General features: G+C 40.1%; 2 protein-coding genes across 6 annotated transcripts; one reads left to right on the top strand and one right to left on the bottom strand.

Annotated features, from left to right (window-relative positions):
• Nucleotides 1-2,609: 2,609 nt before the first annotated feature.
• Nucleotides 2,610-7,799, bottom strand: LIG4 (DNA ligase 4). Of its 3 annotated transcripts, none has more exons than XM_054078291.1 (2): nt 7,681-7,799; nt 2,610-6,160 (listed from the first exon to the last, which is right to left on the bottom strand). In XM_054078291.1, the coding sequence occupies exon 2, from the start codon at nt 6,142-6,144 to the stop codon at nt 3,409-3,411; it is 2,736 nt and encodes a 911-aa protein (XP_053934266.1). In that variant the 5' UTR covers nt 6,145-6,160; nt 7,681-7,799; the 3' UTR covers nt 2,610-3,408. The 3 variants fall into 3 exon arrangements, with proteins under 3 accessions (XP_053934266.1, XP_053934259.1, XP_053934273.1); XM_054078284.1 differs by lacking the exon at nt 7,681-7,799 and adding an exon at nt 7,261-7,603; XM_054078298.1 differs by lacking the exon at nt 7,681-7,799 and adding an exon at nt 7,265-7,603.
• ABHD13 (abhydrolase domain containing 13) lies at nt 7,796-19,361 on the top strand. Of its 3 annotated transcripts, none has more exons than XM_054078311.1 (3): nt 7,800-7,921; nt 10,055-10,090; nt 13,215-19,360. In XM_054078311.1, exon 3 carries the CDS (start codon nt 13,250-13,252, stop codon nt 14,261-14,263), a length of 1,014 nt encoding a protein of 337 aa, XP_053934286.1. In that variant the 5' UTR covers nt 7,800-7,921; nt 10,055-10,090; nt 13,215-13,249; the 3' UTR covers nt 14,264-19,360. The 3 variants fall into 3 exon arrangements, with proteins under 3 accessions (XP_053934306.1, XP_053934286.1, XP_053934296.1); XM_054078321.1 differs by having other exon boundaries at nt 7,815-7,921; nt 10,059-10,090; nt 13,215-19,361; XM_054078331.1 differs by lacking the exon at nt 10,055-10,090 and having other exon boundaries at nt 7,796-7,921; nt 13,215-19,361.
• The last annotated feature ends 229 nt before the right edge of the window (nt 19,362-19,590 follow it).

The raw sequence follows: 19,590 nt of genomic DNA, 5'->3' as shown, positions 1-19,590 counted from the left end.
CTCTCCATGATATTTGAAAAGTCATGGCAGTCAAGAGAAGTCCCTCATGACTGGAAGAAGGTAACATTGTGCCCATTCCTCAAAAAAGTAGAAAAGACGATCCTGGGAACTACAGACCTGTCAGCCTCATCTCTGTGCTTGGGAAGGTCGTGAAACACGTCCTCCTAGAAGCTATGCTAAAGCACATGGAGGGGAGGTGATTAATGGCAGCCAGCATGGCTTCACCAGGGACAAGTCCCGTCTGACCAAGTTGGTGGCTCTCTATAATGGGTTAACTGCAGCAGTGCACAAGGGTAAACCAACGGATGTGATCTGACTTCTGTAAAGCCTTTGACATGGTCCTCCAAAACATCCTTTTCTCTAAATTGGAGAGATATGGGTTTGGTGGGTGGATTGTTCGGTGGATAAAAAACTGTTTGGATGGTTATATTCAGAGAGTAGTGGTCAACGGCTCAAAGTCCAGATGGAGATCCATGACAAGTGGTGTCCATCAGGGGTCCGTAATGGGACCAGTGCTGTTTAATATCTCTATCAATGATATTGACAGCAAGATTGAGTGAACCCTCGGCTAGTTTGCAGATGACACCAAGCTGAGTGGTGCAGTTGGCACACCGGAAGCAAGGAATGTCATCCAGAGGGACCTGGACATACTGGAGAAGTGGGCCTATGAGAACCTCATGATGTTCAACAAGGCCAAGTGTAAGGCCATACACCTGAGTCGGGGCAATCCACGATTTCAATTCAGGATGGAGGATGATGTGCTTGAGAGCATCCCTGCAGAGAAGGACTTGGAGGTGCTGGTTGATGCCAAGCGCAACATGAGCCAGCAATGTGCGCTCGCAGTCCAGGCAGCCAATCGTATCCTAAGCTGCATCAAAAGAATCGTTGCCAGCAGGTTGAGGGAGGAGATTCTGCCCTTTTATTCTTCTCTTTTGAGACCTCATCTGGAGTATTGTGTCCAGTTCTGGAATCCTCAACATAAGCCGGATATGGAACTATTGGAATGGGTCCAGAGAAGGGCTTCAAAGATTATCACAGGGCTGGAGCACCTCTCATATGAGGACAGGCTGAGGGAATTGGGGTTGTTCAGCCTGGAGAAGAGAAGGCTCCGAGGAGACCTTATAACAAACTTCCAATACCTGAAAGGGGGCCTAACAAGAAAGCTGAGGACGACTGTTTACAAAGGCTTGTAGTAGTAGGACTAGGGGCAATGGGTATAAACTGGAGAGGTGCAGATTTAGGCAAGACATAAGGAACAATTTTTTTCACTATGAGAGTTGTGAGGTACTGGAACAGGCTGCCCAGGGAAGTTGTGGCTGCCCCATCCCTGGAGGTGTTTAAGGCCAGGTTGGATGGGGCCTTGGGCAGCCTGGTTTAGTGGGAGGTGTCCCTGCCCATTGCAGGGGGGTTGGAACTAGATGATCTTTAAGGTCTCTTACAACGCTAACTATTCTATGATTCTATGTTCATCACAAAATAAACCTAAAACTATACTATAATGCAAATTGGTAGGCTTGTTCTCAAGCCAAGAGCCTATTTTAAACATGATAAAAATCAGCTTTACACAAAATGTAAATGAGCTAAGATATCTTCAACTATAAACACCCTGATTTCAGAGATCTAAATTTAATTAAGAAAATGGGAGCATTTCTTGCTGTAAAAAATACAATTGATTGATGTTTTGTAAACAGAGGAGGTCCTCTGGAAATTGAAACATCAGGTTAAGGTTTCAGCATTTTGACTAGAGCTTTTCCTCTTTCTTCAATACTATTTTTAATAGATGATGGTAACTTAATAATAAAGGCTAGTTTCAGATGTCAAAACTTTTTCTTAGTAGTCCTGGTTTAGCCCATGCCCCTAGCCTGGTCAGCAGCTAAAACCGGGCAGCTTATAGTCCTGATTCCCACCTACAGGAAAGGGAAAAGGGAAATGAGACAAAGAAAGATTGGAAGGTTGGAAACTAACACTAAAACAATTTTAATGAAACAATAATAATAAAAGGAAAATGATAACATTAGTAAGGAAATAATAAAATGTATACAAGTATACAAAACGTACTCAGTCTTCCCATATGCCATCACTGTCGCTGCCGAGTAGGGATCGGGAACGTCCCAGACTGGAGTCTGAAGCTGATAGGAGCCAGGTTCAGGAACTGGACTCGGCAACACATGAATCCAGGATCAAAGACAAAAAGACAGACAAGGTCCTCACTTGACACTGGCCATCCAAGAAGGCAGCTTGACCCTCATGATCCCGCAGTTCTATAACGAGTATGACATATATGGGATGGAATACTCTGTTGTTCAGTTTGGGGTCAACTGTCCTGTCTGCTCCACTGAGGATGGCCTTGGTTTCTAAAGGAATAAGCATAAGCAATGGCCTTCTTGCATACCAGTGCTCCATTATTTTGGTGATAACTATAAATATCAAGCGTCATCTCTTCTAAAGACACACTGAAAGATGTGTCATTAACTTTCAGGAATGAAGTTACTTAGAAGAGGCTGCTAGCTGGTAAGTTAGAAAATTGGTTCTGCTTTAGCTTAAACCAGAACAACTGAAAAAAAAACCCCCCACACCAGAAAGACTTAAAAAATAAATTTTATTTAGTAATTGAAAAAAAATAAACACTGAAGTGGACATTTGGAACTTAATCTTACATTACTGAATTAGCTTACGAAACATTTGTTGAAAGATAAAACTGATAGTTAAGTGTTAAAGCCTACCTCTGTTGTGCTTCACAGTTTAAGGAGCACAGGAGGTCATTATTAAAGTTTTTAAGTAATTTATCTGCATTTTACATATATATAGGTCATTATTAATTCATTAGCACCTCAATCAGAAGCTTAGATTCTATTTTAAAATGGCTATTTATACAAAGAAACATGGGATAAATGCAATATTCTAAGATCAAAGTGCTACTTGAGACTGTGTGGGGCTCTGCTAAAAACAATGTAAACAAATTAAAATAGTACACACAGGGTTTATAAATTACTGAATTCTGCAGCATATGGAACAAACATAAAACAAATTCTATACAAACATGACTGTGACTTCTACATAAACAATATATTAAATAGAATCTCCATAAAATAGTATATCACCTCCATTTTGAACAATGAGGGAAAGCACTATTAATAGCTAGGAATTCTCTCATATAAAATATTAGCTGTCTCCTGAGATCTGCCTGTGAAGTAAAAGGCTTACGTTATTTATCTGGCGGTGGTTTTTCTTTCCTCCAAATAGTATAATTAAAAGCCTTCCTCTAATTTCAATGATACGGTGTTATTCTTTAGTCACAGCCAGCTTTAAATGGACAAGAAAACACACAAAAAAATTGAAGGCAAACTCATAACATCCATGTCCCATCATTCCAACAAGAATACTTATGCTCCAAGCTTAAAAGTTAATTTAAATTAAGTACTGATTTTCATTCTTTAGGACTCCTTCCTCCACTGACACTGTTACCCACAGCTCAGACACAATTTTAAATTTCTTCCCAAATGTTCTCCTGAGTGCTTTCATCTCTTTAACTCGGGAATGATCTTCTCCTATAACAACATGAGAGACGCCCTCTTCAAGGCACAAGACCACTTTTGCACCATAAAAACGGAGCTCCAAAGCTCTAATTGATAGTATCGTTCCATGGATTTTGGTTCTGGGATCATTAACAATAGCATAACAGTCCACATAAACAGTGTTTCCTCTGAATATACTGAGTGGACAGCTGTTCCATGAATAACGTTCCTCTAACACTGCAATCACATCCAAAGGCATCACCTTATTGTCTTTCATTCTTGAGAACACTTCCTTGAGTTGTGCGACATCTGTCTCTGCGGTGTAGCTGTCTCCGTAACAATCATACTCACGAGCAAAATGTTCTTTCGTGTCAGGAGACATGTGAATCATAAAGGCTGGCTGCCAAGGCACCAGCATTTTAGTCTGAAAACACTGAAGAAGCCACTCTGCCCTAACCACATCGTATTTGTTGGAAGCAATGATGTTTTTCACTCTCACATTCTCAGCTCCTACAATGACACAGTATGTCTCTGGCCCTGGATTCTGTACCACACTGCCACCATATTCAGCTATTCTGCTTTCTAGTTCTGACTTTGAGTACTTTCCCATTCCTGTCATAACACAAAACTCCACATCTTCAAATATATTTGAAACCTTGCTTACATTAGAAAGATCAGGAGCTTTAAATTGCTCAGCTATTCCAATTACCTTCTTCACCTTTGACACGGTCTTTCTTTTTTTCTCTTGTGGCTCATCATACTCATCTATATGAAGATGCTTTGATGCCAGCTTCCCTTCTGCTTTGCTTCTGAGATCTTCTAATATATCTAAAGTCATGCACTCATACCATTCTTTGTCCTCTCTTATCTTCTCAATTCGGGGGAATCTCAAAGTACAGTCAGTTTTGTACATGTCACTGTTAACAATCTCAGCTGCCTTGACCTGAACTATGACAGAGTTGCAAGGTTCAATGTACATTTCAGGTTTTTCAGTTCCACACAAAATGTTAGAGGGAGGGTCCTTCCTATCATAGGGCTTCCAATGTTTAGACAGTTTCAAGCCTAGATCATACAATTCCTTCATAGTATAGCCAGAGCCAACCCGACAAATAGAGTGGAAAACAGTAGGTTTCTCATTTGGACAGGGTTTCTCTGCAACAGCACACAGAAAATGAGACATCATTCCACCACGTGAGCCCTTCCCCCAGTAGCCACCAACAATTAAAAGGTCTAGTTCATCCATCAATCCATTGACGTATTCTGGCTTGATTTTTAACCAGCCTTCCCCACGTTTGTCAGGCTTGTAGGTGGACATGGGATCTTTCACCATAATCCCTTCCTCTCTGTTATCTATTGCTTCATTTAAAGCATCAATTACTTCTTTTCTCATTCTAGCATTTTTTTTTGGTACAACATGTAACCTGCCTGTTACCGGGGAAAATACGCTACTTAAGATTTCATACCTTTTGCTTAGTGTTTCCTGACCCAACTTCTGATTGTTAACCATCAAAACATCAAACACACAAAAGCAGGTCTGCAGATCAGAGTCCTCCACCATTCTTTTTATGTCAAATTTGTTCCCTTTCTGCATAAAGGTTTGTGTCTCAGGATTGTAAGCCATCATTTCACCATCAAGAATGCAATTTTGTATATTGCTCTTAAACACATTATGAATAAATGGTGTTAATGAACCATCAAGAGGGGAAGCACCAAACTGCTGAGTATAGTCAAAGCCATTCCGGGAAAAATACTTATACACATCTCCATCTTTGTGCATCTGCATACGCTCACCATCCAACTTAGTTTCTATGTAGAATACCTGGTTATTCATTTGTTTCTCAATTTGCTTGACATCAGCAATAGCAGCAAGCATTGGTTTAAAGGCAGAAAACAACATGATAGAAACATCACTCAGTGAGACAGAGGGATCATGCAGCTGTCTGCAAACTTTTTCCAAATCAGTTGTGACATTGTGCAATTCAGCAGCATCAGGATGAAAAACTGAAAATATAGTGCGTTCGCTAACACCAAGCTTTAGATCCTTTATAATCATCCGGATAAGCCATTTTTGTTCCAGTGCTGTGCTCTGGGTAATTAACTGGAGAAGACTTTTCTTTAACAGACCCTTGTTTTTAGCAGCATTATTATTAGCTATCACATCTAAATGTTCATTGACTTGTTCTATCGTCAGTCTGCCTTGTTTTGGGCTCCTAGGTTTTAACACGAAGTATGCAACCATTGCAAAGTCTCCAGCATCTCCACGTGTGCCAGCAGGTGTCCTGTAATTTAAAAGCTTTGAAGCATCTTTTCCATCTTTTGGTAAATTAAGCAGTTCAATATACAGCTTTGCAAGCATAGTTTCTTTAATCCCATAGGCCATCCTTTCTCTTTCCAACTGTGGAAGAATAAGCCGCATGGCTGGGTAAAAAGAATCTGTGACGTCTTTCTCTTTCTGATGAAGAGCATCATGGAATTTTCTCCAGGAATCTAGAAATTCCTTGAAATACTTGATTTTCTCTGGACGAGATTTACACGTCTGTATCCGCTCCAGAGTAGAACACAGATCTGCAAAAGGCACGCGAGAAGCCACCGTTTTTTTAGAAGATTGTGAAGCAGGTGTGGAAGCCATCAGACTCTGGTTTTCACTAAGAACAAGAAAAGTATGCATTTGTAAGCAAAGAAAATGCCAGCACATTATTCTATCTTGGAAAAAAAAAAAACAAAACTCTAATTGGGATTTACTGATTTTTCTAATTACAATTTAATTGTCATCTTTAGTTAAGAGCCGCCTGTTGGTTCCCCTGACCTCAGTTATGGGTGAAGCTTAGCAGCCACTGAGATGCTTCCACACAAACACTGCTCAGAGGAGCGGGCTGTGGGACAGGTGTGATACAAGAAGTAGTTACTATTACAAAAAGTGGAATATTTTGACTTAAGCTGAAGTTTCGTCTAAGCAATTGTGGTTTTTGAAAGTTAGACAGAGCATCCCCCTAACAGCATGTTTCTTATAGGTGGTGTTCACTCCTTGAAGATGATAACACCTTGTGTGAAGCATGATCTGTGCTGAACAGATGTCTTTTCTTTTGTAATCGCCTTTTTAGAGTTTCTTCTTATCTTAAAGACAAGGTCAAGCAGAGAGACGCAGCCAGCTCAAATTAGCAAGAGTTTTGACTGTTGTGAGTTGCATAGAATAGTTTGGGTTGGAAGGGACTTTAAAGATCATCTAGTTCCAACCCCCCTGCCATGGGCAGGGACATCCCACTAGATCAGGCTGCCTTGATCATCCAGCCTGGCCTTCAACACCCCCAGGAATGGGGCAGCCACAGCCTCCCTGGGCAACCTGTTCCAGTGCCTCACCACTCTCATGGTGAAGAATTTCTTCCTTATGTCCAATCTAAATCTCCACTTTATACCCATTGCCCCTAGTCCTATCACCACAAGCCTTCACGAATAGCCCCTCTCCAGCTTTCCTGTAGGCCCCCTTCAGGTAATGGAAGGTCGCTATGAGATCTCCTTGGAGTCTTCGCTTCTCCAGACTGAACAACTCCGATTCTCTCAGCCTGTGCTCTTATGGAAGGTGCTCCAGCCCTCTGATCATGTTCATAGCCCTCCTCTAGACCCGTTCCAACAGCTCCATATCCTTCTCACACTGAGGATTCCAGAACTAAATAACTTACATAATAACATTAAAATTAGAACTTGGAAAGTAATAGAATTTACATAAAACTTGTGGGAAAATCTATACCTACGCATGTAAGTGGGAAATATAGTGTCCCCAGCTCTCGTCTGGCTGCACACGGCTGATGAAGATCACCCTTCGTGTTGCCCAGCCCTGATAAAGGACGCTTGCTTCCTAAAGCTCCAAAAGGAACCTTGAAGACTTCATTTGCGGGCATTTTCGGTACCCGGGGAAGGCACCGGCTCCCGCAGGGAACCCCACTCCCCGCACAGCCCGGTCCTGCCGCCTCCCCGCCCTCCGCCTGCAGCTCTGAGCGGGGCCGCTCCCTCGAGCGGGATCCGCACCGGGTAGGGAAGGCGGAGGAAGCGCTATCGCAGCGGAGACTCGGGCGGTTCGCGGGTGACACCGGCTGCCGTCACCCCCCCCTCCCCCCATCCCCCCGCCCCGGTGTCGCCGCTGCCCCCGGGGCGATCGCGGCGGCCGCACCTGCGCAGACACCGTCGCTGCCGGAAACCCGTGGCTGGGGAAGAAAGGGGAAAAAAAAAACCAAAACAAAGCAAAAGGAAAGGAAAGAGGAGGACGGGCAGGCGAGAGGGCGGACCCTGACCCGGTAGCGGAAGGCGGTGTCGCGGCTGCGCGATTCCCCGGGACGAGAGGAGCCGAGGTTGAAGTTGCGCGACGGGGGCTGCGCTGGCCCCGCGGCTTCGGCAGCGGGAGGATGCGGCGGGTGGGTTCCTCCCCGCGCCCCCGGGTCCCTCCCTGCCCCCGTGGGTCTCGCTCCGCACTCGTTTGTGTCTCCCGGCGCCCGCGGGTCTCACCCCGCCCGTGGGGCTCACGCTTGTCCCCGCGTGTCTCTCCCTGTCCCCGTAGGTCTCGCCCCAAGTCCGTGTCCCTCCCCGCGCCCGTGGGTCTCGTGTTCCCGTGGGTCTCGCCCTGCGCTCGTTTGTGTTGCCCCACGCCCGTGGGTCCCTCCCTGCCCCCGTGGGTCTCGCCTGTGCCAGTGGCTCTCGTACTGCCCGTGGGTCTGGCTGTGTGCCTGTGGCTCACCCCCCCACGCCTGTATGTCTCGCTCTGTGCCCATGTGGGTCTCGCCATATTCCCGTGGGTCTCGCCCAGTGCCTGTGAGTCTCGCCCCATCCCCTCGTGTCTTGCCCTCCCCGTGGGTCTCACCCTGTGCCCGTGGGTCTCACCACGCCCATGGGTATCGCCCCATGCACCCGTGGGCCTCGCCCTGCCTCTGGGTCGGGCCGAGGACGGGAGGGAGCTGGGCAGAGGGAGGATGGAAGGCTTTGATGCAGCTTTGATGCAGTGTTTGGGGACTCACAGCGACTAAAGGCAGCTCCTCGTCGGGTGGCTGGTGGGATGCTGTCCCTGGGCCTCTCAGGATGCCTCTCCCCAAGGAATGCCACCTTGGCAGTGCCTGTAAAAGTTGCTTTAGGTGCTGCCTGTTCAGCCCTGAGTGAGCTTTGGCATCGTTGCAGCAAAGTTTGGCGCTGGTGCTTCATTTGTCTCTGCTGCCAAAGCGGAACAACTTATCCGAATGGAGATGCTTGTAGGACTTGGGGCAGAGGATGGGACTCGATGATCCCTGTGGGTCCCTTCCAATTCAGGTCATTGATTCTGTGATGGAACCTTCAGCATTGCTGAATGTGCCAAGTGAATACACCGAAAAGGCCTAGCAGGTTTCTTTTAGGTAAAAATTAGCAATAATTGAGTATGCTTGGAAAGTCAGAAAGTTAAGGCTCTAATGTGAAAACTGCCCTGGGTTTGTTGTTGTTTTGGATTTTTTTTTTTTACTGCCATAATTCAAGACATTCTCGTAAGGTTCACTAAGATTTGTCGGTTGGGAAGCAAAGTATAAGAGTTAAGATCAAAACACTTTGAATTGTGAATATGTTGTGCTTGATGCAGAGCTGTGGAAGTTTGCAAGTCGAAATACTTAGGAGAGGTGGCTTGCTGATTTTAAAAGCCTGAGCCTTTAAATGTCTTACATGCAGATACTCGTACTCGCTCTTTTTTTCTTTCTTTGTTAGGAGTAGCTACTTTAGTGTTAGAAAGTTGTTTTTTTTAAAAAAAAATGAGAGTTTCTCTATAATGTTTTAGTACTAAGAAAGTGTACTTTTCCTGTCCTTACTAAACATATAGGTATTCTTCCAGATTAGTCCCCTCTAAAACTGCTTTTTGACTGTTGAGGACTTAATATTTCTACTTACCAAAGTATTCTGAGTAAATATGAATAAATGTAGAACTTGTGTAAATCTTGTCTGTGTCTGGCGGAGGTGGAGTGTACAAGAAAGAAGTGCAATAGAAAGAAATAGATGTCTTCAGGTATCTCTCAGTGTTCTTAAGAAATACTTCATTTTGTTTGTATTGAAACTGTGAAACCTTAAGGATTGCAGTGAGTGTTAAAACTAACTTTTTTAAATCTCTTTAATGAGAAAGCAGCTGTTAAACAACTGAATGCTGTTCTTAGCACTAACTTTAAGGCTACTTATACACTAAAAGTTAACTTTAAGGAGACAATGAAAATCCATTGTAACTTTGTTATTGTGCGCTCTATGTGTTTTCTGCTGTATGTTGTGAGTATGAAACAGGACATTTCAACGTGATCCTAGAACTTCATTATAAGATGTTATTTTCAAGAGTATCAGATGTTTTAAAAAAGCAAAGCTTCATAGAAGGACAAACAGGATAGTCACAATTTCATCAGTAATCAGTTATATCAGTAAAGCAGATATAACTTTTAAGAGTATTGTCTGTTAGCATTTCTTAGTTTTCCTTCAAATGACTGAAGGCAATAATTACATATGGAATTTAACAGCAGTTTTACTCAAAGTTCATAAATGGAATTGTCTTTCAGGCAGAGATGAAGCCTGGGAAATCATCACATCCAAAGGTAAATGTTTTATAATTTCATTAGTTTGAGAAAATAGTACTTTTTAATATTAACGCATAGACAAAGACAAAAAAAAATACAACAAAATTTGTGGCAGATACAAGAGTAATTTCAGTTGTTCAAAATGAATGAAAGATTGTTGCCAGGTACTTCAAGTATGCACTTGAGTTTTATGATCTTCAGTTGATAAAGACATTAACCATTTAAGAATAGCATTAGCACATAGCAGAATATTATTAAAATGGTGTCCTCATGAAGTCTTTATTTTTCTTCCTCAGAATTTTTATTGCTATGAGTGATTTATATTGTCACTAATTACTTTACTTAATTGTGGGATTTATAGCTCATCTGATAGAATGTAGAGCTCTGCAGTAATTCATGGACTGTGGATTCAACAGTGGAGATTTATAGGTACAAATATGTGTTTGCATATCTGCATATGTGTATATCCTTGTGGCATAAAATGAAACTCATCACTTCCAAATTTCATTTTTGTTTTGAGAGGCAATAGAGTTCTGTGGCTGTAGGCTAGGATCAGAATTAGTCTTGTCTAGAAAGAGATACAGGCTTGTCCACGTGGTGAATCCACTCTGTTTCCTAGGTTGACCAGCTTGGACATCAAAGTCTAAATATATTGTTCTCCCTTTCCTTCCCTATTTCCCCCCTTTCCCTGATTATTCTGGGGTCCTATTAACCACAAAATGTAGAGATGCAGGAGAATTGCAACATGTGCTTTTCCTAATTCAGCATAGAGTTTTTGCATAATAAGATGTTATGTTGCAAAGTGTTTGAAAGCTTTGTAACTTCCCATCCAGCACAGCAGTAATGGGGAATGAAGAACTTGTATTGACTTGATTTAGAGTCTCTTTTAGGGCTGTGTACTTGTTTGAGAAACCATAATTTTTCTTTCTAGCGATCTTTCAATTGTTGTTGGAATGAGGCAGGGAAGAACCTAGGAAAATCTTGTATCTTAGTTCTCTAGCTAACAAATCTTGCAGTAAGGTGTGAAGTAAGAGACATGTTCTGAGACTTGAGTCTGGAAATGGATGGAACTAGTGAAGTTTCACATAGCTGGGAAGAAAACTTTAATGGTCATGTAGTTGTTCACTAGCACAGAGTAGTCAGCTTTGTTTAAATACATAGATGAATATGAAACATTTGTGGCTGTGTAGTTCACCCTTCCTGCTAACAACTGTATGCTGAGTTCTAATTGTAGGATGCATTGGTTTTGCAACTCCAGTAGCAAAGTTTATGTATATGCCATATATGTATATATCTCAGAAGTAATCACACGTTAGCAGTATCTCAGTAGTACAGCATTTTGATAGTATTATCCTGCAGAAATGAAAATAGAAGCAGTGCACAAATGAAACTAACATGGCTTATAAAATCAGCTGTTGATATCAGATTTCAAATAGCAGCCCTTGGTGTATATGGCATAGCCATCTTCAAAGCTTCATCACCTTAAGTAAGATTTTTTTATGACTACTTCAATTTTTGTGGTTTTTTTAATGATGGGCCTCTTTTCTGAGTGTCTTACTGAGAGAGCATCTTGGGAATCTCATTTTGTAAAATCAGCAAAATTTTGGATAGCGTGGACAAGGAGAGCATTTTTACTGTGTCATTATCGGTGTTCTTATAGTCTTAAAATGCAGTGCAGAAAGTGTTTGTCAACTTTGTTAGGAAGTTCTTTTGCAAATTAAAGTACCTACTTTATGTATCTCCTAATTACAGTGACTTCTTTACTAGAAAAGCGGATCACAAGAATTGAATTGTCATATAGATAATATTTGTGCATATTTGTCATATAGATAATATTTGTGTGTGGATATTGAACATAAGCTCATGAATAATACTAGAGAAAAAAGTTGGGATGACTATTCTCTAGACTACTTTGTATATCACCAGTTCTATGTATTTGGAGTAGAGATGCTATATAAAAGCTTAATTTCATTAAGCCTTTGGTTAATATGAGAATCCTGTAATGTCACAGATTTATTTTTGTTTCTGTTTCATATGTAATTGTCTGCATAAAATAGAGATGGCAGTTTTTCCTGGTCATATTGCATGGCTGTCGTATTTGTGGAGTGTAAAGGCTGTGACTGCAGGGGTCGCCTTTTATCACTCCATCCTACCAACAAAATGGTGCATGTCAGACTTCTTTGAAGTTACAACTTCTTACTGCACTACATCATTTTAGGACGTTATAACTTTGTGTCTGAAGTTTAATTATTATCTGCTATGTAACCTGAGAGCATTCTCTAACTAGTAAGTTTGTGTTGTCGCTTCTGGGCAGTATATTTGGACTTTCAGCAGTTTGTGCTTTTCATTGATCAGAGAATAATGTAGTTAGCTGACCATTTTCAGTGGTCTTGTATGATAATACAATCTTTCATTCAGCTAAAGATTTAGTATGGATTACTGATCTCATAAGGGAAAGCTATCATTATAAATCAGAAACAAATGTAGCAAAACAGCAATAGTAAATGCAGCTACAGTGTGGTATCTTACTATAAAGGAGTCTTTTTCTTCTGACCAGTGTAATTGTTGCTCGGTAATCACAGTTGATCAAGGTTCTGAACCATGGTTGCTAAAAGATACCAGACCCAGTACACATTGTGAAACTCCACTGGCTGCAGAGTGAAGTGTGTAGGCTTACTGCATGCTACTCTTGGCCTTAATCAGTAGGAATTGAGAAATAGGGTCTATTTTTTTTCATGTGTGTGTTCTCTGGATTCTAGAACAACTTATATGAGAAGCTTTGGCAAACTGGTGATATGATCTGTATCGTTGCTCTGTTGGTTGGTAGGAATGAGTGAGGGAAAGCAAAAGTTATTATGTATGGTCCAGGTCAACCATTTTTCTACTGCTACTGATGGACCTTGCCTGCTGAAATAATGTCAGTGGCATATTGAAGTGTTGTAAAGGCTTTTCCTTATGACTGCTTTTCTGCTTCTTTTACGGAATTGAATGATTTCCAAAAATTCAAAGGGAGTTTGATATCAAGTTTGGTGTTTGTTCTTTAAAGTATTGACTTGCTGTTAATTTTCTGCAAGTATGAATGCTTAAATGACTTCCTTTTTATTTCCCCTATATTTATACATATGTTTGGTTTTTTTTACAGGACTTACTTGGAGTAAAAGATCACTGACTTCTACAATGGAAAAGTCATGGATGCTTTGGAACTTCGTTAAAAGATGGCTTCTAGCTTTGGCTTCCTGGTCTTGGAGTCTCTGCCGTATTTGTCTTTTACCCTTGATAGTAACTTTTCACTTGTACGGAGGCATTATACTACTTATATTAATATTTGTATCGATAGCGGGTATATTATATAAATTCCAGGATGTACTGCTTTACTTTCCTGAACAGCCCTCTTCATCACGCCTTTACGTTCCTATGCCTACTGGTATACCACATGAAAATATCTTCATCAAAACCAAAGATGGAGTTCTTCTCAATCTTATTCTGCTGAGATACACAGGGGACAATGCAGCATATTCTCCAACCATCATTTACTTTCACGGGAATGCAGGCAACATTGGCCACAGGTTGCCAAATGCTTTGTTAATGCTGGTAAACCTGAAAGTAAACTTAATTCTTGTTGATTATAGAGGGTATGGAAAAAGTGAAGGAGAAGCAAGTGAAGAAGGTTTGTACTTAGATTCTGAGGCTGTGTTAGACTATGTGATGACTCGGTCTGATCTTGATAAAACGAAAATTTTTCTTTTTGGCCGTTCCTTGGGGGGAGCAGTAGCTATTCACTTAGCTTCTGAAAATTCCCATAGGATTTCTGCCATCGTGGTGGAGAACACCTTTCTTAGCATCCCATACATGGCCAGCACTTTGTTTTCTTTCTTTCCAATGAGATATCTTCCTTTATGGTGCTACAAAAATAAATTTCTGTCCTACAGAAAAATCTCTCAGTGCAGAATGCCTTCTCTCTTCATCTCTGGGTTGTCCGACCAGTTAATTCCACCAGTAATGATGAAGCAACTTTATGAGTTATCCCCAGCTCGGACTAAGAGATTGGCGATATTTCCGGATGGAACTCATAATGACACTTGGCAGTGCCAGGGTTATTTCACTGCACTTGAACAGTTCATCAAAGAAGTAATAAAGAGTCACTCCCCTGAAGAAATGGCGAAAACATCATCTAGCGTAACAATAATATAATTGATATTCTTCTTTGGGGTGGGGGGAGTAGCTGCACTGTACATTGATTTGTGAAAAGTGGTAAAAGAATGTCCATTTTTAAATGTATGTCATGTCTGTACTTGCCTAAAGAGTGAAATTAAACTTGGAAAGGTCTGATGTTTTATTAATATGTTCCAGATAACTTTTACATTTGCAGCATTGTAAATGAACCATTTTATGTCTTTCTCATACTTTTTTGGTATCTCTGTTCATATATTTCATTTATTTGATATGTACAACAGAATCTATTAAAGGAACTTGCTACAGAAGTAGTACAGAATCTATTAGTTTAGAACAATGGGAGGCTCTTCAGTATTTGCTGCTGTATGTGCAAGCTTTTTGGACGGTCATGGTTAGCACAATTATTTGTTGTTTCTCTTACAGTTTATTTAAAATATGCCATGCATGAGATTAGTGTTTTATTCCTTGAAATTTTATAATATGCAAGGTGGGAAGTCTTTAGTGTGCTAAATAGTATAAAATAACATTAATTGTAGAGCATACTTGCAGGTATACTATCTTGGTTAATTACTGTTTTTTATGGCTATGCACACATACATATTTCAAACTGCAGCTGTAGAGGAAAAGACACTTTCCCTGTTTTCATCTCGCTATTTGTTTGGTAATAGTACCCAGAAAGTTATGTATGTGTGAACATCATGGCTTCAGGATCTTGCCCAGACAATTCCTTCATAGAAAATAGAAGTAACCTTCAAAAAGAGAGCAGTGCAATCTATGCTACTTCCTGCCCCAAGCTATTCTCACTAACGTACAGGCAAACTATTTATTGGTATGAGTCTGTGCACTTGAGGTGGGATTTCCTGAGGTAGAGTGTGTGGTGTATGATGCTTCTTTCTATCACAAGGTAAAAGTGTGTATTTGTGTAGATTTTTTTGTTTTGTTTTGTTTTAGGCTGGTAGGCTGGTGTTGCTAAACGTCTGCCATTTATTTATGCCTCCAAAAGAAACAAATCCAAATATCCAAGTTATCAGTGATCACATGATTAGAGATTAATGTACACAGTTGTTACAGTCAGGGTAATAAAAATAAGCAGTGCATTAAATTTAGTAGACATAAACTTAGTCTGAAAGAGATGACGTTTATTTTAACACTTTTGCCCATTTGCTTGCAAGAAGTCTTTCACAGTTCTGTTGTGCTGCATGGAAGTAGCCTAAGCATCAGCAGAAGTGTGTTGTCTTTAGCGCTGTTCGAATTTCAGAGGCAGAGATGCTTAAACTGAGAGTTTGATTCTGACTGAATGTTGGGTTTGAGGGTTTTGGGTTTTTTTTTTGTTTTAGGGGTCCTTATCCTAGGTCGTGCCATCACAGTCGTATGCTGTTAGCTCAGTATATTAAAGCACGGGGCTCTTTAAATCTCTTCTGCAGGTTTGATTTCGCATTTGCTGCAGTTAAAAGTTTGCCTCTTCAAAATATTTTTTGATGGGAAGAATGAACTGTGGAAAATCTTCCACGCAATATGTACAATTGCCCTTTGGATCCAAGGTTTTAAATAAACTTCTCTGCAATGTTGTCCTGATTCAGAAAAGCATCGCAGCACTTAAAATCTGTTTCCTGATGGACAGTGGTATTTTAAGCTTGTGCTTAAGTTCTCTGATTGAATAAAACTGCTTTCCTGAAGTGGTGCCTTAATGGTTATGCCGCCTAAAGTTTATTAAATGGAGTTACAGGTCTTATGTGCACATGGTAATCATTGTCAGAAATTTATACATACAACTTTGCTTTATTTAAGTGTGATTTTTTTTTTTTTCTTAAATAAACACATACATACCAGAAACTGTTGCTTTCTCTGGTAAGTATCTTTTGTCATACTATTATTAAGGTTTTCTTAGAGTTCATTGAAAAAGCTATAGACCTTTCAGGGTCTGTAGACCTGTAGACAGAGCATAGTTTTGAATCTGAGTGAACCCAAAACTTATTTGCTCAGCCTTCCAGTGGTGATATTTTTGGGGGGAGACAGATGGGGAAGGTATATTGGTGAAGCCTGGTTTGCTTATATAGCAGAAGGGAGTTAACAGACAGCATTCCCTTTCTCTGATGTATTCTAGAATGACAGTGTGAGCTGCTTGCGTGTATTTTCAGGTACTTCACTGCTTTAGAATTAAGGTGGGGGAAAGAAGGAAAGTAAGTGGGCAAATACTGCTTTTCTGAAGGCAAGCTGATAAAGCCAAAATGATAGATCACCTGTCGGGGACAGAATGAAGACGAAGTAAATAATTGTTTTAGAAGTTGGCTTAGCTTGCTGTTAAATACCATTTTTTCCATAAAATGTTAGTTTCTAAATTAACATGACTTCTTACCCCACTCCCTGCCAGTGAAAGACAAACAAAAACCTCAACCAAAAAAAACCCCAGTATTATATGGCACATGCATACAAATGAAGTATTCTTTTTTGGGCACACAGTTGTTAAGTGATAGTCAAATATGTGGCATTAATTATGGCAATCTGGAACTGTTGAAAGTGGACTGTATCTAAACATTGCTCTTAATTATCAAGCCATATCATTCCACTATATTGTTTGCAGGACGTAAAGATGAACCTTTGCCTGATTTTGCAAGTATATGAGCAGATACAATTGTCATATGTGCATCCTTTACACTCGATGTGGTTTCTTCCCCCTTCTGTATATGCACATTTTTACTTCTCCATTAATGGGCTGAGTGCCTACACTTGTGAATGAATGTCTGCTGTCATGCTGTTTTTCATTGTATTGGTTCTGAGATCCACTGAAGGAAAATGGGAAGGAAATTATTTTCTTATGTAAATGTTCCACTGCTGTACACATCATCTTTTAGGGAGGGAGAAGGGGAGAGAAACTTGTTTTGACAAGTTGAGACTTGTTTTTATCTTATGGTCTGTGTGATGGAAACCCACAGTTACCTGCTGCTAAAAGCCATTTTGAGATGGTAAACTGCAAGCAACATAGTAGTAATAATAATTTTGAATTGCCAAAAAGTGTATTGTGATACTGTTTCATTTATTACACTTAATACCATTACATGTTTTTACTTAACAGTTCTCCCTTTGTGTAGAGATGCTTCTGAAGTATTTGTCCTATAGATATATATTTCTGGTTTGGGAAGAAGAAGCTGAGATATTTTCACAGGTTTGCAGGAAGGCCTCTTGGTTTAAACAGGCTCATTATATGAACTGTCTCTTTTATAAGAGGAACTTTTAAGTTTATAAAAAGTAAAAAAAATGCAAAAAACAGACAAGAATAGCGGGGTCAGGAGTTGAACAGGAAAATCTGTGGCAGTAGACTCCATGTAAGGAAGCATCCAGTATAAGATCTTGTGTGTGCGAACGTGTGAGTGGTTTTAATTAGTGAAAATACTTGAGGCTTCCTGCTAAGCCAAGTTTACATTCCCAGTATTTGTTTCTGAACTGTAAAATGCAGAGAGAGAAGCTGTGATTTCATCTGAAAAAATGCTAACTGGTGTAGCTGCCATCATGTCAATTTCTCAGGTAAAATTAGAAATAGAGCACAAATACGATTGGTAGGCTGCAGGCAATCTCTCAGTTGAAGGGCAAATGGATTAACTATTAATGCAAAATGTGTGTATTAGCATCTCTAAGTTAATCATTTGTATCATGTTAGATGTTCACAATGAAAAATATAAGACTGAATTGAGAGTCTAAGGTGTGAGCTCTTCTATTAGCAAAAAGATGCAGACGTACCTCCATTTGTAATTCATAATTCACTTCTTGAGAAGTATGTATTTATTTTTGTTAATGACAAGTGATTTTGCTAGAGGCGCTTCTGCCAAATATAAAGTTAGTGCCTCTTGCATGTAGTGGGATCAGCCTAACGTATCCCATTAAGAATAATTTACAATGCTTGTGTAATTTAGAGTAGAACCCCACAGAAGTATAAATAGAGACAGCATATTGAAACTCTAATTAATACTTGTGTTTTGAATTTGGAGACAGTCATTGAATACACAATGCAAGCTTTTAATTTGATTTTTCTTTAATATATAGTTAGAGCAAAAATGTCTTAAAGTTCTTAAGTTTTGTAGACAAAGCATAAATGTTGCTGTATATGTGCTAATTGTGGCAAAGTTTTACATTCTCATTCCAGTCTGGTTTTTACAATATAATTAATTTTACAAAAAACACTTTTCTATTTTTATGTACCAACATATGCAATAAATTGATACATTAAAAGTTCTGTTAACGTCTTGTTCTAGTTTGTGGTGTGTCTTCAGTGTGTGTACAGGGGTATTTTTGTATACATGGTTCAATGTCAAGGTATCAATTGCTATAAAGAGTGGTGAGGCACTGGAACAGGTTGCCCAGAGAAGCTGTGGATGCCCCCTCCATGGGAGTGTTCAAGGCCAGGCTGGATGAGGCTTTGAGCAACCTGATCCAGTGGAAGGTGTCCCTGCCCGTGGCAAGGGAGTTGGAACTGGATGATCTTTAAGGTCCCTTCCGACCCAAACTATTCTGTGATTTTCAGTTAGTTACTAAAACTAGAGCACATAGAATAGATATCTGCATTGTTAGATGCGAAGTTTGTGGAAAGTTATTACAGTAGGGAAACCCTATATTACAAATATCTATTTCTAAGCTTTGTCAGGTATCCTCACTTTCAAGAAGTGTTAATAAGTAAAATTGATACGCAGTGTTCCTCCATCACTTTCTAACACATTCTGCATTTCAAAACTTCTGTTATTTGTGGGAATGAGAGATGGTCCAAATATGTCACTTAGCAAATACTTTTAAGTGTTTCTGACTAGTTTTACCACTTGTTACTGGTAATATTTCGAATGTCAATTTTACATGCTATAATGCCACTCTACCAAGTTTCTAGTTAATTCATGTAGTTGCAGTGAGATACTCCGGCTGAAGCAACTTCTTCTTTCTTGCAGAGAATTGCATAACTAAGCTTAAATCTTTTCTGCTTCCATCATGCGTGGTTAATGTCTAATACCCAAAAAATATGGATTTACTACTTTGTGTCCTCTTCTGGATTCCTGTAAGGTGTATAGTTAAATTTTAACGAAATAACTGGGAAGCAGGGCTAGGAGGGTGACACATTTTGACAGTATTCCAGATACCTATTGATTTTCAAAGGAAAGAAGTTATCTGTAATGCTTGAAAAAGAAGAAATGAAATTAAAAGTGCAATTCTGTTTTGAGTACTTCATGTGAATACTACCCTTCCTGAATGAAAAGCAGTTTGTCTTGTGAATTACATCAATAAAACTTACTTGCACAGTGCTACTCTGAAGAATACAAGTCTTGCATTTGCATTTTATTATTAAAAAGATGATAAGCAGCTGGGCT

This window comes from Cuculus canorus, chromosome 1 (assembly GCF_017976375.1).
Source record: "Cuculus canorus isolate bCucCan1 chromosome 1, bCucCan1.pri, whole genome shotgun sequence".
Taxonomy (NCBI): domain Eukaryota; kingdom Metazoa; phylum Chordata; class Aves; order Cuculiformes; family Cuculidae; genus Cuculus; species Cuculus canorus.
The sequence above is the reverse complement of the archived record's forward strand: the minus strand, read 5'-3'. Positions and strand labels throughout refer to the sequence as shown.